At 47.9% G+C, this 25099-nt stretch overlaps 1 protein-coding gene across 4 annotated transcripts; it reads right to left on the bottom strand.

The window, feature by feature from the left end:
• Positions 1-3090: 3090 nt before the first annotated feature.
• On the bottom strand, positions 3091-24047 carry UBE2G2 (ubiquitin conjugating enzyme E2 G2). Of its 4 annotated transcripts, none has more exons than XM_050902781.1 (6): positions 23997-24047; positions 16235-16270; positions 16102-16147; positions 10287-10423; positions 7091-7231; positions 3091-5152 (listed from the first exon to the last, which is right to left on the bottom strand). In XM_050902781.1, the coding sequence occupies exons 1-6, from the start codon at positions 24037-24039 to the stop codon at positions 5040-5042; spliced, it is 516 nt and encodes a 171-aa protein (XP_050758738.1). In that variant the 5' UTR covers positions 24040-24047; the 3' UTR covers positions 3091-5039. The 4 variants fall into 4 exon arrangements, with proteins under 4 accessions (XP_050758738.1, XP_050758739.1, XP_050758741.1 ...); XM_050902782.1 differs by having other exon boundaries at positions 10287-10405; XM_050902784.1 differs by lacking the exon at positions 23997-24047 and adding an exon at positions 23635-23679.
• Positions 24048-25099: the final 1052 nt, after the last annotated feature.

Genomic DNA, 25099 nt, shown 5'->3' with positions numbered 1-25099 from the left:
GGCCCAGTATCCAAGCGCGTGGGTGCCCCCCGCGGCCCCCTCCCCCCCCCGGCATGTTGCATCCTGCATCTCTGCTGCTTTGAACCCACCTCCCGCATCACCCCGCAGCGGCGGCCGCAGCGGGTGCGTTCGCCTTCGCTCCGCAGCCCATGAGCCCTGCCCCAGGGCACCCACCCTCCCGGCCACCTCCCCCCCCCATGCCCCTCCGGCCAGGGTGACCCAGCTCCTTTCAGAGCTGTGACAGCAGCGCAGAGCCACAGCATCTCCCTCCGCCGCACACGCCTGGCTCCTGCCTGTATCCCCCGGTTAAACGCATCAAAGTGCCCCCAGAGAGCTGGGGCCGGCTGGTGCCCCCCGCACGGAGGAAGGGGACTCGGCCCGGGACTTGGCTCATCTCCCCCCACGCCCTTCAGGAACGACATGACTAGACAGACCCGCTCGCAAATCGCTCCCCGAGAGCTCACGCACACGCTGCTAACACCGGCAGCTACCCTGTAATAACCCACCGTCCGTATTGTTACCATTAATTATATATTAACATACCCCATAATCTTAACTGCTGCTAAGTCACATCTCAGGGGGGTGCGAGCCGCTTTCAAAAGTCACCTGGCTGGTTCTCCTTTGGCTCTTACACCACCCGCCCCGGGATAGGGGCTGGCAGCCGAGGCAGGACTAGGATGCGGCAGGCAGCTGCGAGGATCAGGGCTGGGACGGGCAGGAAGATCACCAGGGCTGGAGCCACGGGGAAGGCACTGATCTCCCAGCCGCCCCGAGCTCCCGGGGGACCGTGAGAGCACCGAGCACGTTATGCAGGACCACCAAGCGTTAAGTGGTTCGAGCAATTCCCTCCCCAGCGCCGGGTTTCATCCCTGCAGCACCTTGCACGGCCGTAGGTGAGCCCCGACAGTGCTTTTGGCGCACGTGACATCGGGTGGGACCTGGCTGCACGAGAGGTGACACCGGGAGCCCTCGCTGGGGCTGGTGCAGGGGCTCTCATCCCAACCAGACCCTCAGGCGCTAGAGAATTCTCCAGATTCCTGCACCTTCCTGTGCCACCCCCAGCCATCCCACCAGCTGGCAGCGAGACCCTCAGCATCCCTCGCCTCGCACTCCTCCCAGCTCCTGAGCTTGCTGAGGGCAGAGTGATTTTCTCCTTCCACCGAGTCAGGGAAATTTGAGAGAGAAGCAACACGGGGCAGGTAACCAGTGCCGCTTCTCGCCCGCACGGGACCTCCCACGCTCATGCCTCCGTGCCCCGCCGCTGCCCCGGCTCAACGCCGCCCAGCCAGCACGCACAGCCCTCGCCCTGCGCCACGGGGCAGGGGAGGCTGCTGCTTCGAGCCCCTCTCTGGAGCTACCTCCTAAAAGCTGCGCCGATCCCACATCTGGGACAATCCCAGCATCGGGAGCACGGCTGGCACTGGGGACGGACATTTCGGGTCTGTGCTGACAGAGGGGATTCTCCTTTCGATTCTCATAGGGGTAAGACATACACAGCATCCTCACCAAGAGGCAACTTTAGGAGGAAAGCAAGGATCTTCCAGAAACGCAGAGCTTTCACCATTTCGTCTCGAAGGCAGCACACCACCTTCCGTTCACGATACAGCTCCAGCCAAGAAAAAAAAGCTGGAAAGAAGCCTGGGGCTGGCTCTGCCCCGAAGCTGCAGCCCTTTCATGTGGCTCCAACGCCTCTCGCCCGGCAGCTCGCACTTTCAAAGAACCGCTTGCATGCACACAGGCGCACAAAACACAATTAACGAATGTCTCGCATCCCACTGTGTGTGTTCTGACATAGCCCCATTTGCCAAGGAAAAAAAAAAAGCGCGCGTGTGTGGATGTATGTATATACAATGGCTTTAAAGAGGAGGCTGCTTGGATTTTTACAGCTTTGTTGAAGGGGTTTGTTTTGTTTTTTAATATAAAAGCCTAAAGCAAATATAATCCAGAGAAAGAGGGGTTTTTTAAATCTTTAATACTTTACCTGCATGCGTAACACCTGTAGAGCTCTGACGCTCCCCAAGGAACATGTTTTATAGTAACTGTTTCAGAGTGAAAAAAGGCAACTGCTCAGAAAAACATTGCTACTGGCTAGTATTACACATGCTGCCAACGTGAGTAATTCTTTCACGAAGGGAGAGGATTAAGCTTTTCAGGGAAGTCTATCGCGGGAGCGACACGGCAGCTTTACAAGCTTTAACTCTCAGGCGTTCCCCAGTTGTGATAAGCTGCCTGCGCGGTGAAACCCTCCCGGAGCAAGCCGGGCACAGCAGGAGCCCACCCGCCTCCGCACAGGCACGGAGCTGTGAAAGATGAACCCTCGTACTGCGCGCAAGGATTCAGCTGATTACAGAATAATGAAGTTTTATTTCTTTCCTGCAAGTAAAACAAACAGGGAATCTGACACGCCGACTGCGGTGCCATGTTTAAGCCTTTCAATGAACACAAATGCTCACCGCGGGTTTCAGCTAAGCAAACAGCCATCGTTCAGGACAGTTGTTCTCACCTCGACGAGACAAGTTTTAGTCCTCTGAGGTGGACTTCTGCTTACATTTTGTCACCTGCAAGACTGCCTGGTATATATCTTCACTGGGTGGCTCAAAACACCTGAGTTAGCAAGCCCGCTGCATGCCAGTCACTTAAAAAGAAATGATTTTGAAACAACAGAGATTTGGGGACTATGGAAATTGGGAACAGGACATCTAGCTGTCCTTCTCAAATCCAAGAGCTAATATCAGCAGATTTAGAATGATACATTAAAACTCACAATTCACCTGTCGCCATAACAAGACCTTCCTAGGCCAGATACACGGATCATAACAAGACCTTTGTAAGAAGCAAACTGCATCACATCTGCCAGCTGTCAGATTTTTTTATAGTTTTCTTTGAATTATCAAGTCATGGCCACCATTAGAGACAAGACACTTGCCCGGAAAGCCCAAGCAACTGTGTCAACTCTTCCGCTCCTCTAAAGCATTCCCTGCGTTTTAACTGCGTTAGAACAAACCCTTCCACTCCTCTGGACCAAGTCAGAACTGGACTCTCTTGACCAGTTGGTTACCCATACAAAACACCCACTGCAATACATTTGCATACATCTATGAAAGGAGAAAATATAATCACTTTATTTTCAGTATACAGACTAAATCCCACCATAAAATAAATGAGTGAGCACACATGAATAAAATACCCCGCACTTTAAAAAAAAGTCTTTTAAAAAAAGACTTTTGCCATGTCTGCTGAATCCATCGTTTGCCATGTGGCGCTCGCAGCTCTCCAGCGTTGTTTCCAAGAGCGGCTGCAGTACTCCCAGGAGCAACACTCCATCCACTACAATTCAAAAAACGCCCCCAGTTTGCATAGAAGTGCTACAGTTTCCTGTGTGCCTTGAAATACTAGTTAGGTACAACACTATTTCATCATCTCTGCTCCCAAACTGTGTCAGGTCCCCCTCCCACCCTTACACCAAAGCAAGAAGAATTACTTCTACAAGGAGGTAAAATCAGCAAGTTGTAGCAATACAAACTCTTCAGAGGTGCAGAACGATGGCATACTGCGATCTGCAGCACGTGAATATGCAGCACGGACAGCAAGACGTAAATACTGACGAGTTGTACACACGCGCATGCACACAATCACCTCCGTCAAGCTTTCTCCACAGTGCGACTCCTGCCATGTCACACGCTTTTCACAGGGGGGGGAAAAAAAGCCCTTCTCAAATTTAGCCCGTTTAAAGCTGCCTACAAAATTTGATTCCATGTGCTATCCATGGGCGTGTTATTGCTTGCAGTAAATTGGAGAAGATTTGGACCTACACAAGAGATTGGCTTGCAAAGCACGAAGGTCACCGGTGGCCCCTAAGCAGTTTTACAAACTGGTCATTGCAGCCGGCGTTTCCCGCACCCTCCACACCAGCGGTCGGCTACAATACTCTGCAGCTCTAAACACGCATCGTACCATCTTCTAGAAAACAGAGTCGGTGTCTTCTCTAACTCACATTTAAATACACAAGAGCAGTCAGCATAAAGAAGCGTTGCAGTTAATTTTACAAAATTCATCACGTTCATCTTCACTCGTTTACCTGAAAAACGGGTGACCCGGGCTGTAATGGCAAAGGCCAGCAGTGCCTAATCCTCTCGACACCCAAATGTCAACAGAAGAGGCGCTGACATTATTGCAGAGATATTTTACATGCCCAGCGGAGCAGACACATTCTCACTGGATTTTCAGGCTGCCAGTGACCTACCTCGCCCATGGTGAACCTGACCAAAGTGTTTAAGAATCCAGTCTTTACATCTGCACCTCTAATTGAATGTCAAGTTTACAACTGAGTGTTTTTAAGGAGTAATAAAGCGGCTCTTGGGATTTCTTCCAAGCAAACACTGACTCAAAGGCTCAATACAAACTCACAGTGTTACATGGGAACACCAGCCCATTCCAGACCCCCAGCCAGACACCGACAACAACTCCCTAGATCTTCTCTTAAACTTACTTGCTCCACAATCACTTTCTTTGCTAATGCATCCTGCCTATAACCTTGCTTTATAGCCCCTCTTGCTAACTATACTCTTCAAATCAGTTCTGACTACAAATGCTGTCCTTAACTTAGCAAGTATCATAAAATTATTTCCTGTCTACTGGTGCTCCAGATGCAATGCTACCTACAAAAACACACAACTAATTCTTCCAGCAGGTGATCCAAACCATCTCTGTTCTCAAACAGCAGATTGGCGAAGGTGGGCTGCAGATTGCAAAGTCTCCAAGCTTTCCATACCATGAAATGAGGTAGCAACAAGCAGCCTTTGAAACAGCATTGTCTCCGTGTTTTTCCCTAGTATTAAATCCCTTTTCCACACAATTTAGTGAGTGAACTAGAGGCTTCTCTAGAGCAGTGGAAGAAGAAAAGAGATGGTAAATAAATAACGAATGATAAGAAGAACTAGGCCAATAGTTTTGCAAAGTTTTCCTTTTTGGTACCAGCACTGAGCACTGCTCGTTTTCAGGTGGAGAGAAATACAAAACGCTTCAGTCTCTTTGTGAGCTTAAAGTCCAAGTGACTTCTGCACAATCTGCTTGGCAATTTTGTTAAATTGTTCTCTGTCTTCCCGCCACATCTTGGAGGCGTCTACATTGGCTCCGCTTTCATCATTTGGCTCTGAAACGAGAAAGACTGAAAGATAGGTGGGCAGGCAGGCAACGGAGCAAGACCCTCACGCTTTTTCAATAACGCCTCTGTGCTGCCACTTCCCCGGGGCTTTGGCACACTTCCCCTGCTTGGGACTACAGAACCACCACTAAAGACAATCCAACGACAGCTGCTGGATTCCCGAACGGTTCCGATTTAACCGATCACAAGAGAATACCACAGCAAGGTCGAGTTTAGGTAAGAAACAAGTGGCAGAGGAGCAAGACTTTCTTTTGTTTATGCTCGCAGCAGTTGAGCCCCGGCATGCACATGGAACAACACAATGCGGCACCACCAGTGCCGTCAAGGGTTTTTCAAACTGCACACTGCTCCCTGCAAAATGTTCTTTCTGGTTCTGCGGCTTCACAGACACAAAGCCCTCCCAACCAGGCCACCCAAACAGGCTCTGTCACTCTTTGGGATGGCTTGTTCTATTAAAAAACAACAAAACAAACCAAGAAAACCCATAGAATGCTTTCATTTCTGCAACATCTTTCATCCGAGGATTTCAGAGCACTTTACAAAGTACATTAAGCCCCTGGGACTCCAACACTTCATTTTGTACAGAGGTAAACTGAAACACGGGATTTATCAGGTTGGTGGTCAGCATACAGCGGGACAACTGTCACGGGATTACACAGGTCACTGAGACAGAACGTACCCTACCCATTTTGCTTCACACACTAGTCCAAATCCACCCCAGCCCAGTTCACGGCGGACAGCTTGGGCTCATGTCTTTCTCGACACAATGCTGCCGGTCCGCCCTTAAAAGCCAGTAGATGCGCAGGTCATCCAGTTTGGTAAGCTTGGGCTTACGCTATCTGCAGAGCCAGAGCCGAGAGTTTGCCAGCGGCCTGAAAGAAGCTGACCATTGATGTTTTAGACTAATTCCTCCAAAAGCCATGGGAAAACAGGACGCACAGGCAGAGAACAAGAGAGACCAGGTGACTCCCACGCTAACCAGTCTAGGTAAGGCTGCACCACATATCAAGTTCTTGGAGGCCACGGGAAGCCCAGCGAGGTACTGTTTGTCTGCACAGCTTCCCACCAGGAGGTTACGATTCCGAAGCTAATACAGTCCCACGTAAGAATCTGTGGCTTGCTCTTTGATCAACTTTGCTGCTTCTAAACCCTCTAAAACCTTTTCTCATTCAAAACCGATTCTAAGGGACACGGCTCTGCCCTTTTCAGGCAGTTCAGCGGCTCTGTCCACTATGTGGAAAAGGATCCATCTTTCAGGGAGCTGTACAGGCCTGAGCTGATGCACAGCCCTTGCTGGATTTAGGGAAAGCCATTTAAAAGGCTGCACAAAACGTTTCTCACCCCACCCTTCTTCTCAAGAAGCCTTCCTCTGAACCAGAGATGGCAGAACGGGGTACATTCCCAGGCTGGCAAATGAAACAGAAACGGAGGGTGCTGGCTTGTGAATCACAGAGGCCATGGACTCTGGTTTACCGTACCGGTTAGATCTGGCTGGTAACCCTTCAGCTGCCAAAGCCAAATCCAACACAGGCTGTAATCAATAGCTTTAAGACCTGCAAGAGCTGAACAGACGTCATAGCAACTACAAAGACGGAGCGCAGGTTTTGTGCAGGAGCAGGGAACCAGCTGAGCCTCCGGACCCACCTGACCATCCCCATCTGCCTGGTTGCTGCCGAGCGGGAAGGAAAGCAGCGCAGTCGCTCGCAAAGCTGGCAACACCTCTTTACTAATTCAGTCTTATTTTTTTCAATTATTTTCAGAGAACTGGTTTATTAATAAATAAATACTAAGGCTTTAAGAACTGTGGTTGCTGCTGAGCAGCTTTAAATGTCCTTCGCTCACTTAACAAATCAAACAGCAAGAAGCAGTTACTGAGTTAGCTAGAGCTGCTATCTGAGCTACTGCTAGTAAAACAGCAGTCCTTACCTGCCAGCATGCTAACAACCGACAAGAGGATCTTTTCCACACTCTGCACGGGACTCCACCGCTCAGCGCTGCTCTCATATCCCATGGGATCATCCCCAGGAGCATGAAGAATAGAGATGCAAACTCTCCCATCTGGGTAAACTGCACAAAAAGTACAAGGGGTTGATTGTTACTCAGTGGAAACACTTGGCCTCTCCAGATCTTTAGCACAGATGAATGTCTGGACTCGGCCTTCGTATGACTGAAGCTACACCCAGTTTTAAATTTCCTCTTCCAAAGGCAAGAGGACACAAAATCTGAACGACAAAAATCTAGCAAAAACTTCCTTTAAGCAAATCTAACAAACTTGGGTCCATCCTTCCCCAACAGAAGCCTGCTGGGAGCACTCGTCATTTAATAATCAGTGATGGGCTCCATGGAAAAAATAAGAGATGCAGCCTGGTGGAACGAGGCAAGTATTTATCCACAGACACAGCTCCAAGTAGGTAACCAGTCCAACTTAAATCGAAGGGTAACAGTCACACAGCACTGAATGCACGTTGGGGTCCTCCACTGGGCCGTGGCCGTAAAAAGAATTAAGCAAACTTGCTCTGCTGCAGCAAGGAGGGAAGTGGTATGTTATAAACAACATAGTAGATGTTATTTTGAACATTACTGAGGTGCAACCAGAAGAGTTCACATTACTTTTTTGTAATTTTGCTTAAAGCTGAGCTGCATCAAAGCGCATGGAAACAAGGTAACCTATCAATTAAGGATACAGATGTCTGCCCCTCCCACCTTTAGCTTAAGCAAAGCATCTGCAACAGTACAAGTCATCTTCACAGACGCTGGACTCCACTGACTTGGTAACAAGGCCTAAGAAAGGCCGAAGAGGCAACACAAAGAGAATGGAGTTCGAAACACTGCTTTAGCAGTATGGCCTAATTTTGTAGCCTCCCAAGGAATGACAACTTCAGCCCAGTGCTTCTATTCCTTGGGTGACCAAACCTGCGCCATTGCCAGGAAAACAAGACAAAACAAAAAGAGGGAATGACCGCTGGAAGCGGTTGTGCTCGTTTCCAGTTCCTTCCATGCACCCAGCTAATGTCTGCACAAGCCTGCAACACGTAAGTGCTTTGGAAGACTTTTATTTACATCCCCTCCTGCAGCCCCAGGCTGGGGACTGGAGCTGGTCTAGCCATAGCTGGAAGAGATGAAAACAGCACGTGCTGAAACAGCACATCTCCTCGCAAGTTAGGAACACACTGGTAGAAGGTATTTCACTTGTAATTTACTCTAATGTTTTTAGGCAGTGCCTCATTTAGAACAGCTGGACCACAGCGGCACAGTCAAGACAGCAAAGGCTGATTCCAGGAAGACGTACGCATCTTCGCACTTTGTCACTAAGTGCTAACGCAAGACTTGCCATTAATCGCTACTTTGAAGTTATCTTCGTCAGAGCATCCGTGAACGTCATTTTATTTTAAGAGAAGATAGTTCTGTGGTGTCTCAATTCCCCCTGTACATAACACAAACTGCAAAGATAAGGGAACACAGCAGGCTTTTTAAACATTTTCCTTGCAATTCCTCACAGGTAGAGGAGTAAGCACTTAAGGAACAGAAAAAGCACAGCACAGCCACCCATTTCTACAGCCTTTCTGGGTATAACCAGACCATCACAATCCCACCTGAGAAGAAAGAGTCAAGTGTCTACTTTAGGTGAGCTCAACTTTAGATTAACATGACCCGGAGTCACGGGACTTTAAAGAGCCGAGCTGACCATCCAGTATGTTCCAGTGAACCCCACGGAGGAAGCGCCCACGTGTAGAGCCACTCTGTAACGCACGAGAATCAGGCAGTTTGTGCTTCTCCGCACCCTGCTCTCCTCCTGGCTATGCTCCACACAAAGCAGCTGCGAGCAGCGAACCTCAAGCCAAGGCCACAACTGGAGCTGCAGAGTATTGCGTGGACACGGATTTGCTCATGGAGACCAGTCCTGCCAAGAAGTTCGGGTGAATTAGTCCAGCTGGAACAAGGTGCAGATGCGGCCACACTGCTTCCAGGTGCCAAACGCTGCAGTGCTACAGACATCAGAGCTTCAGAGGTGATGCTACGCTGCCTTGGGCATGTCCGCACAGTTCCACGCTGTGACATGCAGGTGTGTCTTCCACAGGAGAAGAGAAAGATGTGGATTAAATGGGCAAGAATCTGCATCAGTGGTGCCTCGAGAAGGGAAGAACAGAAGAGCTTCAAGAAATTGCAAAATTCCTTGGAATAGGATGAAATAAATTGATTCCCAGCTGAGATTAAGATTTGTGTTATGCAAGTACAGGAACGTCAGCTGGGAAGGAAACGCTAGGCAGGAGGGCAGCATTTTCCTTTTATTGCTCTCAAGTGGCAGAGACCTAATAGCCTAGAATTCAGATCCAGCCCATCAAATCTGGGTGATGATAAACAATCTTTACACAATCCATGTTGATTTAGCAGATGTCATACGCAACAATTTTACAAAGAATGCCAAGGCTGACTCCAGAAAGTAGTGCTCCAGGCTGCGAGAGGAGGCTTTAAGGTTTTTACCTGTCCAAGGCTCAAACTTGTTAGCTGTACTTGTTGTTACTTCAATTACTTCCACCGAAAAGCCTTAAGATAATATTGTCACCATCAGAATTGCAGAGAAAAGGCCAGCAAAATCTTAATACTAAACACCTGCAAATGTGTCATCTGCTTGGACAGAGCACGCTGTATTCCAGAAAGATCACATCAGAAATGTTACTAAATCTGTGACTTAACGGGGAAAAAGCCATGCTGCCTAATAAAGCTGCATCCACACTTTTCACTCGTTAAAATCACACCAAACGACTTAAATACAAGCCACAGAGCAAGACTGGAAAGAGTCTGTATTAATTCACTAAATCTCACATCATGTACGGAAGATTTATCTTTAGACTATTTATACAATAGTTACAAGTATTTCTGCAATGATCTTAAAGGCAGTGAAATTGTTGGAATCTTTATTGGACTGCTTATGACCAAAAGGTATATGAGGAATAAGACGGAGCAAAATTGCTGGACAGCTGAACACTCCTACTGCATACTCAAGGTTGGAAAGGGAGAGGAGCACCCTTGGTAAGGACGCCAGCTCTCCCGCTGCAAAAGCTTGTTTTTAAAGGTGCACAAGCAACCCGCTCCCCCGTACGTCCTGCTGCATCAGACTCACTGTTCGGATGGAACATCTCGCACGTGAACCTCATCTTCGGAGGACTTAACGGGTAGTCGAGTGGAAAGCTCAGAATAGCAGGGAAAACCCCATACTCGAAACAGGTGTCTTCAGGACCCCTAGAAACAGATAAAAAGCTATTCACCAGAGTTTTAAACAGTTCTTTCACCCAAATGCTTGTCTAATGAGACATTTGAAGTTTAGGTTATATCATCTTCTCCGGAAAACAAAGAGTTAACGCACTCTTACCCCACACCTCATAAACTGAAATCCAAACATGGGGTTTGGGAGGGAAGGGGGGAAATCAAAGCTTGCACACTAAATTACTAGGAAGGTCACAACACGGCTTAATTAGCAGGGTGTGTCTGGATATAATTGGAGTATCTGGCTCCAAGGCATGTTCCAGGATTTGAGCGTCTGCACGTCAAGAGAAAGCAGAGGCAGGTGTGGGACTCCTGTGCCTTTGAAGATACTGTTAGGCTGCACAAGACAGAGATGTCAAATGCTGTAGTTCAAAAATAATTTATAAAACCTACAGAGATTCAAACTGCCAGTATCGAGCATAACCACACACAAACACTTATCACTATCTGATGCAAAAAAAAAACACAGCAATGTTTTGTAAAAACAAAAACACAGCTCGGGACCGTAATTGCTAGATGCAGGACAACAATGTTTCTTTGCAGACTTAAGGTATTTAGTTTGCACTCCCTCGAGTGCACGCGGAGAACAAATGGCTTCATCGGGGTTCTTGTAGAACCATTTCCTTATTGTGTTCATCATCTAGTTCAAAGTGCAATCAAGTTGAGAATATAAAGACAACTATTTTACCCTCCCTACATAAAACATTTTTGGAAAGTGAGCAAAAAAGTTTGTTAGACATGATTTATTCAAACTGGATGAACCATCTGGAAGTTGTAACACAAACACGATCTCCCTTGATTGGAAAGATCACGAAACAAGCTTCATCACTGAAAATCTTAGCCAAGGAAACCTCATGTATTTAGTAAAAAGCTCTTCAAACAAGGGTTATACTGCCTGGGAAATAAGGTTTAGGAATATATTCATGCCTCCTCCTCCCAATCCACATTCTCCATGCCAGAAAGAACACAGAAGTTCAAGCAATCCGAACAGTTAAGGCCACAATTGGTAACCTACAAAAAAAGAAAATTGAGACCAGCAAAACCTAAAGCCCTAGGAGGCTCATGCTCTTAAACTTTGGGATTCAGAAGACTTGGCGGTAGATAAACACAAGAACTACGTGATTTAAACCTGAGTATTGACACTGGCAGGTAAGATTAGAGAAATGCATCAACATACTGCAAGAATGAAAGCTAAACCATCTCAACCATTTTGTTCCCTTTCTGGCTTTTCCCTAAATTTAGTCGGGATTCAATTCACATCTGAGAGTAAACTGAATGCATTTTTTCATGAACGTTTTAATTCCAGCTGCATTTTAAAGGCTTATTGTTGAACTTCTAAGAGTATGTACATACATGCATTGAAAAGCTGGTGGGTGTCTTATGTTCTGTTTTGAGAGCAAACACACAGCCTTAAGGGCTCTTCTGTCAAATATGTTATCCCAACATGCTCCATTTTAGGCCCTGTATTATGTGAGCAAAATGCTTTTGTTTTAGCCATTCATTGCTGCCAGGATCAACTTCAAAGAAATTATTAAAGTTAATCCAAGACAGCATTTGCAACTACAAAACACTCAGGAGGCCGCAACATTTAAACTTGACAGCATCACTTTCAGTTCAAAAAGGACGTCGGCAGGGCCAGAGAGGTAAAGAGCACGGCACCTTTTGAAATCTCCGCAGAACAGGTGGTGCGATCGCAAAGTACACCGCATTCAAAGCCTCCGCGCCTTACGCTATGATCTCGTCTGAGCTGCTATGCTAGCTGAAGTCCAGACTACCCAGTACTTGATTAAGGTTCCTCCCAGAAACACCCAGACCACGCAGTGGTGACGCCCGTCCCACTGAGCAAAGAGCACCGAGCCAACAGGCCAGTTGCCTTAAGCAGCTCCCGTACCCCAGGAAAAGACAAAGCACTGGCCCTTCACTAACCGCGTGCACACGGAAGGCACTCATTCCGCACAGGCTTGACGCATATAACTCAAAGAAATACCTTGTCTTAAACCTGCTCCATCTAAGGCTCTTTACAGCCTGCAAAGCAGGCAGTCCCTGCATCTTTTTCAGCACGTGATGCTACTCTACAGACTTCCCTTAAAGCACTGAGGAGCAGACATCGGTTCTCCTCCGGCCATTATACGGCATTAAATGACTTGCTAGACAACCAGACTGCTTAGCTGTGAGAGAGATGTTACGAACCACTCTGTTGACGTAAGACATAGCATGAAAAGAAGAAACTCTGAACTCCAAGAGCTGGCTATTACTTAGGCAAGGGAAAGAAAACAATGGCGGGTATCTGCCAAAACAGGAGGGAGAAGCGCATTGACAAGGACAATTAATTCTATAATCACAGCTTCACGTACATTTGTAAATGGCTTCTTATTTGTGAAAAGATGCTGGAAAAAGACCAAAACCCACAGTCATCAGATGCTGTAAAGGGGAATTCCATGCTAAACAAAAGTCATAAGCCTAATTATGGATCTAATTACCTTTCTAGACAGGTTTTTGATAAGTTGACTTCAATTTATACTGTTTAGTTTTCAAGCAGTCTTTAGTTCTTAACAATTACGTGGTTTTGCGTCTTTTGGGGATAAACTTTAATAGTAACACACACTTGCACATGCCAACCAAAGAGGGCAAAACTTGGTCTTGGAACACTAAATTGATGAACTTGCACAACACAATGCAGCCTGTCGGACCTCACGCAGCGCTAAGGAATTGAGCGGCACCATGGTAAAACTCTCTCGACACGCTGGGGCTATTTATCATCATGAATAAGTCACCCTGTTGCAAAGATTTGGCTTTCGTAAGTACTCTAATTCAGCTACTGTTTGATGTCTCATCAAACGGGTGCATTTTACATCAGGCTCCAAACCTCCACTGTTCAGAAAGATTGCCACGTCGTATTTTCAGTTCTGGATCTATTACACTCACTTTGGGAGCGTAAGAACTGTTCTGTCATTCAGACATATCAATACAGCTTTAACATTTAGATGTTTTACATTTATCCGGCACTGCTGCTGCAGGCAAGAACACCGGAAATACAAATTATTATTACTATTATTTTAGAAGGCATTATTTTATCTCTGAGCCAAGCTCTTACATCAATCTGTGTAACATTAGCCAGCCCACCTCTGAATTGATAAACAGGCGATGTCTTTTCTCTCTTAGGTCTCTTTTTTTTTTTTGTATTTATTTGCCATTACATGTGCTCTAGCTTTATATAAATTCGGTGAAGGGAAAAAAAAAAAAAAGTATTCTGTTCTCTTCTTCATTATTAGGCTACTTAGCTTTTGCACTTCATTTGTCTAAAAATCCGAAGCCAACTTTCCTTTAATTTCCTCATCTGCACTTCTTTCATTCCCATAATCTCATACGGCACATTTGAGATTACAAAACATTCCAGAAGATTATCAGAGACAAATATAAACACGTCATTTAGCTTGCTTTCCAAATGTACGCAAATACTTCTACTAATAGAGTTTTGTAAAGAGATTAAAGTAACCAAACATGTTTATGGTAAATATGTTTCTATTGTACCACAGCTTCAGAATTTAGCAGATCTTAAAACATAATTTTATTATGACACACGCACAATACAGAAACCAAAATTAAAGCACCTCCGCCTCTCATTTTGCGCTGACAAAGACCTGAAGCTCAACACTCAGCACTTTAAAGGGCTTTCAAGTCTGCAAGCGGCTCCTCTGTTGTTTAAGAATTTGTTATGGGAAACATCAGAAAAAGTATTTTCTAGGTAATGAATCAAATCCAAAAGTACTTCTGTGTGTCCCCCATGAAAGCTCTACTGAACCACAAAATCTCTGCTACAAGAAAGCACCGATGGGCAGGAATTTCCTTCCACATTCCACGAAGTGCATCAAATCCTCTGGGATTTCTACACTCCAAGCAACGCACAGCTGTCTGAACTGAAATTTGGTACATTACAAAGCGCATGCTTCAGAAAAGCGGTAACTATCCCACTTGCAGAAAGAGAAAGCGTAAGACACTGCAGCCAAAATCTTTGGTGTCGGGCAACAAACTACCTATTTCCATGCTAAGTGTTTATTTGCAGGGGACTGAGCTACCAGGAAGTACAACCTGTTTCTCACAGGAAAAATTGCTGCACATAAGCAGAGGCATTTGCCAACTCTTCATATCAATCAGCAAACAAGCAGTGGTAATCCAAATCTCCATTTACCAAGGCCTAAAATAACTTGGAGGCTCACGCTTGCCGTAAAGCAGGATCACCCACGCAGCCAGCTTGCGTGGAATAGGCGATGTGCTACAGCTTGGGACGCTTTTGTACTGGTTGCATGCCTGATCCCAAGAAATCTTGGTTTTCATCCCCAGACAACACACTCTAAGCACCGAGCTAGAAAAATTCTGCCACCCATGCTAGTTGAGAACCTCCTAAGTCAGCACTGGTGGTTGCAGCGAAAACCTGCCAAGAGCACAGCAGGCACGCTGCGAGCAGGGCCACGGCCACCGCCTGCCGCCCCCCCATGTCCTCCAGGACCTCCTGGTCCTGGCTGAAGGAAAGGAAATCACCAGCTCTTACTAAAGGAATCTTGAAATACAGAGCCTGGATCTACCCTAACAACAGACCTGGATCTACCCTAACAACAGACCTGATCTACCTAACAACAGACCCTCAGCTTCAAGACAGTCTTCGCGGTTTGGGGCTTCTTCATCTTTTAATTCCACAGCGTTTGCGTAAATTGTCAGACCCGAGCAACAAAGGTCTCTTTTCCTCTCCCCTGCCGTTTTAGACGTTTATTTCGTAAAAATCACCAGTTATTCCAGGCACTCGAAGTTCCCAAAAAAGGGTACAGCAGGAGTAAGAGAGTACAAGCAAGAGAGAAGATGACTTGTACGATGCTGGGCAAGAAGATTTTGTCTTTTCATGGCAAGTTTTGCTATGGACAACTGTACCCATCAGTTCAGGAGCGGAAGAGGGAGGACACAGCTTTGTAAAGAAGTCTTTGTCACCCCCCAAAACACAACAGGTAGCGATCAGAGCTGTTCACCAACAGAAGAGCTTTCTACACAGACCCACTGCACCCAACGTCTTTACAACACCAGCCGATTTATGAAGTGTAAAGAATTTCAAAAGAATTATTTTTTTTTTAAATTTGAATACTTTCTCAGCTCAATCCTCTTCCATTTTTCTAGAAAAAATCTGAATAGTAAGTAAACTCATTTTAGACTATAATTTTTTTCTCCTGTCACTGAGAATCTGTGCATTTTGCTCCACTTAAAACATGAGAGAAACCCGTCCTGTATTTGCAGTTGAGTAATGTTCCCAACAGGTTTGTGTGATCTACAAGCAATTCATTGTTTCCTACAGCGTTTGTATATGCAACATATATCCAGGGGAGCCCAAATGAGGATTCCTGTCAAATTTGCAAGTTACTTATGCTGAATGTTGCTTATTATAATGACACCTGTACAACAAACGATCACTTAAGCCCCAACGCTGCCTCTGTCACACTGTTTAAATTCCAAATATAATTCCCAGTTTGGGTCAGAAAAGAAGTTCCCAGCCAAAGGTAGGCCAAGGTCGATGTTATGCAGAACTGATACGATTTTTATTTTTTTTTTTTTTCCACATTCTTGTTCTCCTAGAAGCTAATCATAGCATGCAAGCGCTGATTTCAGATACAAAACCAGTATTAACTCACATAATCAGAGCTTCCCACTCAAAGAAGTTCTCTTCATTCATGGGACCTATTAAGAAAAAACAAAACAATGCTTAGCGCTACCCGAACGCAAGGCTACAACGTCACAGTGCACAAACCCTGCTCAGCTCCTCACCTGCTACTATCCCTTCTGGTGGGTTCAGGGTCAGCTCTGTGAAAACAAAAACACAAGGAAGGTTAACATGACCTGCAAACCCGAGCATTTTGGCTAGCGTTTGGGTGGCCACGGCTTAGCACAGAGGCCCCACCAGCAAACACCCTTGGAGAAAAGCTTGAGGACACCATGGGAGGAATGTTCTGGCCATGCTTTACTGGGCAAGACTCCACATCCAGAAGACCCAGTATCTCACTGCTGACAATTTAACTTCTTCACACACGAGAGTTTTCTGGACAAAATTATTTGGCATTTTGTGCTTTTTCAGGCTCCCAAAACTAGTCTTCCCAGGGGCAACAATTTAACACTGAGAAGGAAGAAAAAAACCAAACTCTTTCCAGAAAGCATGGGAAACACTCTCCTCTTGGAGCACTGTGGTATCTGCAGGTACAAACTCAACAGCCTGAAGAGAAAATGGGTTGTATTCCCGTAACCTCTCTGCACCAATTCAGACTTGACAGCATCTCAATACAAAACCCAAAACGACGCAAAAAGTCGGAGAAGCAGAAGCAAGAGAGATTTGACAAGCGGCTCTGTTCCTTGAATTCAATCCGACTCTCCCTGTGTGGCCCGGAAAACGCGAGTAAAAAAAGAAGCAGCAATAAAGCAGCCATGGCTGCACACGGCAAGTTTCGATCCATCAACCCTCGCTTTCTGTAGGAAACTAGTACAACTCCCAATTCGTACAATAATCATCAGCACCTCACTTCAAGCCTGCCGAAACCCAGCGCTGTGTGCGCCGATAAAATAATAACTAGTTTTTCTACTATCTAGTGCAATGACCATTGACTTCCAGTCTCCGCAGTCCTGCGGGGTGGGAGCAGCTGGTGAGGCAAAGTTCAGCCACGCACAGGCAACCAGCGGACCTGCAGTCCCTGGGGGGCCGAACACCAGCCCCACAGCTCCGAGCGAGACGTGGGGCAGCCGGAGGGACCGGTGGCAGGAGGCGACACTCTGAGGGTGTCAGACCAGAGGAGGTGACAGTAATTAGGTCAACTTAAGTAAGGGCTGTGAGCTGCTTATCTAGAACAGTGTTTCCTAACCGATGGCCTGGGGACTACTAGCGGCCTGTAACACACAAAACGTGGCCGCAGGAAACACTGCGCACATTCCCACGTACAAAAGCAAGCAAGAATGCGGACCCGGGGAACGTGGGAGGTCACAAACCGATAAACGAGACGCTTGACCTGATTTCTGTTAGGCTATACATGAAAACTGTGGGTACCGCTGCACAAAACAGCGCACGGATTTTTGTCTTAAAACAGCTAAGTTACTGTTGGATTCAAAAACGTGCTGAGATACGGCGACAGGAAAGACAGCGAAACTCTTCTGTTCACTCAGATTGCCATTAACTTTGGCACAGACCTCTCCGATTGCAGTTCAAAAGCGCAGCAGCAGATTGAAACTCAGCGTTATGGTTTCCCACGACGTCCTGACGTTAAGGAGCAGGTTTTTCCAGCTTGATAGTGGGTCTCTAACAGCTTTTCTTGTTGATGTTTTTAGACAGAAAGAGGGAGATGTCAAACCCAGGAGCTGCTGGAATCATTTTGCTCCATCTTGTGGCTCTTTCTAAGAAGAAAATCCCTCTGATTATTTCCCACGATTTCCCTTGAAAAGCCCGGCAGCCTTTGCGACTGCCCGGTGGCAACATCTGCGCGTCCCCTGCAGCGGGCAGCCACACAGAGGCGTGCCGTACAGCTCTCCACCCCCAGGGAAAACCGGGGCGACGGGAAGCAAGAGCCAAACCCCGCCGAGCAAAGGGTCTTTACGAGGATGGAGGTTCAATTCTCCACTTCACCTTGCTCAGCTCTCCCCTCGGAGATAGGCAAAAGAGGTTTCCATCCTTAAGGATCAGGCAAAGGGGTAACTGGGCAGTGCAGGGGCACATGAGCTTTGATTTTGAGTGGCTGCTACTGTACCTGGTCATTGAGGAAGGAAAAACTCCTTTTCCACGTGGATGGTCATGTCCTACCCCGTGATTTCTCCAGAGCCGTTCAAAGGGAAATTGGGAGCACAGCTTTCGGGAGCTACGCAGCACGAATTGCCAGTAGCTGACACAAGCATCAGCTGCTTCAGTCTTACCAGAGCCTCCAAAATAGGGTCACTTTAGTGGAATGTCAGGGGGGATTTTTCCCAATTCTTTTTAAGCAAGCAGCAAAAAGCATGTGATCAGAGCATCTGTTTTAACCCTTCACTACAGAACAACTTTGACAAGTCTGCTAGGCCAAACAGTCTCCTACCCCACTCTCCTCTGCGGCTGTCCTCCCAAGCAAGTCTCGCGGCACAAAAGGAGCACGTCAGCAGATGAAACGGCCCACCCTCTGCTCTCCACGGCATCCAGCCTGGGGGTAACTTCTGGCTAGCCTGAGTTTGGCCTCCCGGCCTCCAAGACACGTCCCCCGCATGCACGGTTTAAAGCTTTCCCAAGGAAAGCTCTCCCCCTCTGCCAGTGCCATGCCATGCCGTCCTCTCGCCTGTCCACCCACGACAGCAGCGGGCCAGCGCACACCCCAGCCACCATCACCCGACGGCCTCAAACACCGACGTGCCGTTTCTGTTCCTCCGCGCACTATTTCCCAGCGACAGCAAGGAGCTGAGCCCTCTGCCCGTGCTGAGCGTGGACAGCATCCAAAACAAGGCGTTGACAAGGGAAACGCAGATCCACCAGCTACTTGAGAGAGGCAGCTTGCACAAACTGAGAGCCACCTCCCCTCGATCCCCTTTCTCCAAGTGGCAAGATCAGCAGAAAGACTTTGCAGGAGCCCTTGACGCAGCAGCTCCTTGCCCATGGCTGGCTGGTGACTGTGGGTCCAGGAAAAAAAACCTCCGAGGAGTGAAACCTCACGATCCATGGGACAACCAAGGTGGGAGCAGAGCTGTCAGACAGAGAGGGCCCTCCTGCTGCGCTGGCACCGCAGCTCCGTCACCCTCCCCTGGAGCTGTGGGACCCCAGGCCTGTATTGGAGCGCAGCACCCATTCTGCAGAGCATCACGACCCTCCCGCCGAGCATCACGACCTTCCCCCTGCTACCAGCGGGCAGATAAGCTCTTCAGGGCAGGCAGAGCCAGGCCACCACCTTCCTGTGCTGGTACTTTATATGGTGTTAACTACCAGAGCTGCCATCAGCAGGAGCCGTGGGATAAAGCAGCCTCCCGACGCGCCCACGGCAAGTCTTCCTACTGCCAGGCAAGTCTTCAGGGTTCCTACGGAGCAAACGCACGAGCAGCAACGTCCTATTAAGGGATTCCGAGAGGCGGAAGGACAAGCAGTTGACGTGGAAAAAAAGGGTAAAACAGAAAGCCAGAAAAGGAATCAGTTTTGAAAGAGGTAAAGGGGAAGGCCAAGAAAAGCCTCTGCAGAAAACAAAGGAGCAGCAGAGTCACGAGGAGAAGCTGAGGCTGGCAGCTGCTGCTGGAAGGGAAGGTTGTGGTGATGTATAGGCACCAGGTCACCTATACATCGCCACAACCACTTCAGGGTGCCCCAGGGTCTGGGGGGTTGTGGGGAGCTCTCTACTCAGACACATGTGTTGGGTGCATGTTGGAGGAGCCCATGGTGGTGCAGCCCACCACCCGATTCAGAGCAACGTCTCTCTTCAGCACTGGAGAGCATTTGGAGCAGCTTCCATCTTCGCATCCTCCGCGAGGCATCCTGTTCGGTTTGCAGGGTGGTTTTGCTGCACGCAGTCAGGGGATTTGCTTCCAAACCAAAGCGCAATGAAGTCCCAGCTTGTAGCACCACAGCTAAACCTTACTTTAAAGCTTTGCTTGTAAGCTGAGACTGAATGAAACGGAGCTGACGCTAGGGAAGTGCAGCGCTTCTATTAGGAACCTGGGGCAGATTTGGGTGCACACACAATCAATGCTTCCCCCTTCACTTCACTGCTCATTATGGAGTCATTATAGGCCGATTATGCCTTGGCCAAAAGGAGGAGAACTGAAAACACACCTTCTTGTTAAAGCAGTTAATAAAAAGACCAATCACATTCTTAAAAGAGAAGTTCAGCACTATGCTTTCTAAAAATTGTATCAATTTAGCGTATCTCCAAGGTGATTAAATGCACAAGACTCAGGAAATATTAAGGACACATACTCACTTCAGTACCTGACAGCATCTGGACTGAGATGCTTGAAACCAGAATCTTGTTCTTTCTACTCTGCCAGAAATTCTGTTTTCTTTCCTCTTCTCTGATGTAGCATCTGATCGGCATAAGGCAGTTTGAGCTCACGCGGACACACGGCGCAGTGTGTGTCCAGGATATTTCCTAAGCATAACTCTTAGGAAAGAACATTTTCAAAGCAGGTTTAACAGGCACATCTGCAGAGGCCTACCGCAAACGTTCATCCCTCTCTTCCCCCCGGAGAGAGCAGCTCATCACAACCCACACCGCTGCAGCAGGAGTTTTCTTCCAGCTCCACACAAACTCTATCCAAGCAATAAGGACAGGAAGCACCCACTGAAGCGCTGCCAGATTCTATTCTGTACAACGCCCGTGTATTTTGTCTGTGAATTCTGAAATCTCAGAATTAACATAAATCTCATATTTTTAACCCGACGGCACTCCCAATGATACCTGTTGGCATTACAAGCCACTGCTCTATTGCCTGTTGTACCAGAAAGGAAATACAGTGCATATAACTAGGCACTACAATTCTTGCGTCTCTACAGATTTGACTGAATACTTTCAAAGTAACCCATTTTAGATTTAAAAAGTTCAGCCAGCGATAAGACACCTTCAAGATCATGCAGCCAGGAAACAGTAAACGTAGAAAAAGAAGGTTTCCATCTCTTAACTCTCACAAACATAAGGTGCTATTGAGAGACTAATTTCAGGCTTTAATACTATTCTAAATCTAGAATCAACAACAAACATATGCTCTAACAGAAATTATGCCCTTTTTTATATCTGATTTTTTTGAAAGCTTTATCTAAATTAGTTCTGGCAGAGTAGGAAAATACTTGAATAAATATGACACAGCAAAAAGTCATCACACTCCAAGCATGCAAACAAAGATATAAATGAGGACAAAAAATAAATGCATCTCATCTGGCTGCCCACAGCCACCTTCCTTTCCTTCTCCACAAGGAAGGGAAAACAGTGCAATTTCACAGCCTCTCCCAAAATGGAATAACGTATTTGGGCTCCAACAGGTAGAAACTCCTCACAATGCCAAGCATTTTTTCACATAAGGTAACAATAAACCTTTATTTAAAGATTTAAACAACACGCGTGCACATACACAGAGAAAATCAAAGACCAAAACTAAAAAAAAAAAAGGCAAGTAAGGAAAGAATTAGAAGTCTGGTAAACAAAATACACCCACCAGCAAGGCACTGACTGCCAAACATCTCTGTCACGACTAGAAGTAACTAAAGGGAAGAGAGAGAGAAGGAGAAAGAGGAAAATTAAAGAAAAAAAAAAATTGTGTGCACAAATATAATAGATATATACAAGATTTCATCCAAGGTGGGCAGCGAGGAGGAAGGGATTGTTTAAAGTTGTCTCCACACTCACATTCCCCCAGGGCCACGCAGTGCTTATGCCCGCACCGGGAACATACCTCGGGAACATGCATCGCCAGGAGGGAGCTGACAGTTCCCTGAAAGCAAAGCTGAACCTCAAACTGCAGCCCTTGTCTGCAAAAAGAGGCAGCAGAACTACCTACAACTAGGAACTATTTTTATTTTTCAAAATAACTTTTGCTGAAAATTTCTACAGGGCAAAACAGCTTCCGAAGAGCTACAACTAACTGCGCAGTCTTTCGTAAAACACTAGGGAAGGGTTATAATTCAGGTTTGATTCTGGGGTTTGGAGCAAAGTTTGATGACAGCACCCACTAAAGGAAAGTAACAACCCTGGGAATGCACCCATACCACAGCGTAATCCAGGCGGCCACAGGAACTGAAAAGTTTGGCTTACTCTACTGCTGTAACTCAGGTCTCCAGAAGTCAAAGCATTGTACGCTTGGTCATTGTAGATTACATTCATTTTTTACACCACTATGTTTTATTAGAGTCAGGAAAGTATTTATAAAGGAAGATCACAAACAAAATGTTATCTCAGTTCATGGTAAGTGTTACCCTGGGAAACCACGCAGAGAGGATTCACGTAATGTCTGCCTGTAAGCGTTAAGTCAAATTCTTTTTGATGCTATTTAACAGCGCTTTTTCCTACAGAATTCCTTCATACAAGACATTCTAGGAAGATCTCAGAGCTTCTCAACAACAAAGGATCAAAAATGCTTCTTGGGACTAAGGGGATTTAGGTAAGAGAACAGATAAAAGCAGACTCAAGTCTTTTTGCAGCCTTCAGGTCAGCGCTTCTGGATTACAATAGAAAAATGCAGATTTCTAGGACACACTGTCGGCACAAGCTCACCGCGCAACCGCGCCGGCGGGGCTTGCTCACCGCCCCGAGCAGCTACCGGCAGCAGCCCGAGCGGCGGGGGGTCCCAGGCCAGCCCTGGCCCTCGCAGACACCTGCGTGACGGTTCAGCCTAAGAGACCTGTGCTCTGCAGAGCGGCCCGAGAATAAAGACGGTATTGGCAGGAAACGTCTCTATAAATACCCTATTTTATACAGGCTGGAGTCCTCCACTAAACGATGGCAAAGTGAGAAACAACTCCTCGTCCCTGGACAACCTCGGGAGTTCTGTAAATAAATGACCTTCACTGGAGGAGGAGGCCAGTTCTTACAGCCTAACGCCATCCTTCCCCTACCAAACACTTTTTTTCTCCATTCTACCTCCTTGCCTGAAATAAAAGCTACAACATCAGAGACCAAAAGCAACTAGGTAAAAAAAAAAAAAAAAAAATTCTTGCCAAAAAAAGGCACCTTCGGACACTTTGCAAGCTCACCAGGGAACAGATCACCCACCCCGGGAGAAACGGGATGTCCCAGAGGGACCCAGCCCGCAACAGCAGGTCCCTGCTCCCTACCGTGGGGCCGCTGAAGACCACTGCTCGCCACCCCCTGCAAATCACACCTCATGCAGATTTGTTATCAAACAAACAAAAAGTCTAAGTCGTTGATCGCTAAATTCGAGTTTAAATGCTGTTACTAACCGCCGCGCTTCCGTTAAGGTCTTGACAAACGCCTCTAATTATCTTTGAGGTAACAGAGCTCTGCAAGAGAGGCTTCTGTGGCTGCATTTTGTTCCACCTGGAAAATTTAACCGGGAAAAAAAAATAAAAAGAATCGGCCACTTGCCCAGGATTCCCAGGCCTCCCCCATGACTAAGCTCCCCGTGCCACGGAACCCCAGACGTGTCAGCCGCACACAAACCTCCCCCCCCCCGGTGTCCCAGCCGAAAACAGCCGGGGCTCACAGCCCAGGTGGGTGCGCAGGACGGTTTCCCACCTAGGCCTACAGCAGCGGCGAAGGGAGAACCACCTCGCAGAGGGAAGCGGTGCCATCCATGACTCCCCTCTTCCACAGCCGCACTTCAAAGACCCCGGTGGCCCCCTAACCCCCCCGGCCCCGGGGTGTCTCGCTCTGCAGGCCGAGGGGAGCGGAGCGGAACAGCCGGCGGGGGCTGGGAAACCGTGGCCGGCGGGGCACAGGGAGGTGCCCCGGGGGAAGGGAGGGAAGGAGGCCCGCGGCCTGCCCCGCCGCCGTCACCGCCCCGCGGCCTCCCGGGCTTTAAGAAGGATCCCGTCAGGAGGGGCAGCGGGTGGTGGGGAAGACCAAGGAGCGCCCGGCCCCGCCGCTCCCCGACTCACGCTTGTACTCGGCCATCAGCCGCTTGAGCGCCGTCCCCGCCATGGCGCGGCCCCGCCGCTCCCGCCGCCGCTTCCGGGCGGGCGGCTAGAGAGGACGGCCAAGAGAGGACGGCAGTCTGCCCCTCCTCCTCTATGGTACGCGGCCAGTCCTCCCAGCTCCGGGCGGGGGCGGCGGGGCCGCGCATGCGCAGAGCGGCGCCCGCCGTGTGCAGCGCCGAGCACCCCCGCAGCCCCGGGGCGAAGAAACTCCATTAGGGCCGGGGGCTTTTCCTTTAGGAAAGGAGGGAGAAACTACAGCTGCTCCGCGGGGAAGGGAGGAAAGAGAAAAAAAATAAACAAAAAGAGCGCAACGAGTTGTATCATGTGGTAAAATCCCCCAGGGAGGGTGAGTTTTGCTGCTAACGGAGGAGCGCAGCAGATACCCCGGTGATTTATTACCTGGCCACGTATGTCTGCTACCTCAGGAGTCTCCAAGGTGGACGTCCAAAGGGCCGCCAGCACATCCGCCTCCGCGCCGGGAAGGGAAACAAGCGGCCGAGGCGAGGGGAGCGCCGCCGTACAAAGCGTAAGGCAGGAGACAGAGTACCAAACTATATTTACTGTATACAATAGTAAAGGGACAACAAATAAACGTACAAATCGGTGAATAAACAGCGAGATCTACGGGGCGTCCCGCCCCAGCCCGCGTACAAGAAAATGAAAAGGAAAAGAAGGGCCTTTCCAGCAAGATGTCCAGCGAGCGGGAGATGATCTAACACGGCCAAACGGGTCGGGTAAATATAAAAGGCAGGTAACGATCCCATGGAGCAGCAGCGGACAACCCATCGAGGGACGACAGGATGGCCGTTGTAAAAACTCACCTGGAACAGACCCCACGCTTCGCGCGGAGCTCAAACCCATCACACAAACGCGTTTAAAATTCAGCGAGTTTTGGGAGGCAGTAGAGCTTTTTGGATTTGGTTTTTTTTTTTTTGGAACACACGTACACGCACACACACCTCTTTCCTTGCTCACCAGGTTCTTGACAGCTCTTCTGCACATACAGCTCGGTGACATTAAAAGGCATTTCCCCCCCCCCCCCCTCATTTATCAAGTTTATCCAC

This window comes from Gymnogyps californianus, chromosome 10 (genome assembly GCF_018139145.2).
Source record: "Gymnogyps californianus isolate 813 chromosome 10, ASM1813914v2, whole genome shotgun sequence".
NCBI lineage: Eukaryota > Metazoa > Chordata > Aves > Accipitriformes > Cathartidae > Gymnogyps > Gymnogyps californianus.
The sequence above is the reverse complement of the archived record's forward strand: the minus strand, read 5'-3'. Positions and strand labels throughout refer to the sequence as shown.

Coding starts and splice junctions, on each gene's coding strand:
- UBE2G2 (XM_050902781.1), bottom strand. CDS start 24,039: ATGGCGGGGACGGCGCTCAAGCGGCTGATGGCCGAGTACAAGC. Junction 16,271..23,996: donor GCTGATGGCCGAGTACAAGC/GTGAGTCGGGGA, acceptor TTGTTTTCACAG/AGCTGACCCTGAACCCACCA. Junction 7,232..10,286: donor CGAGATGTTCCATCCGAACA/GTGAGTCTGATG, acceptor CTTTTTGTGCAG/TTTACCCAGATGGGAGAGTT.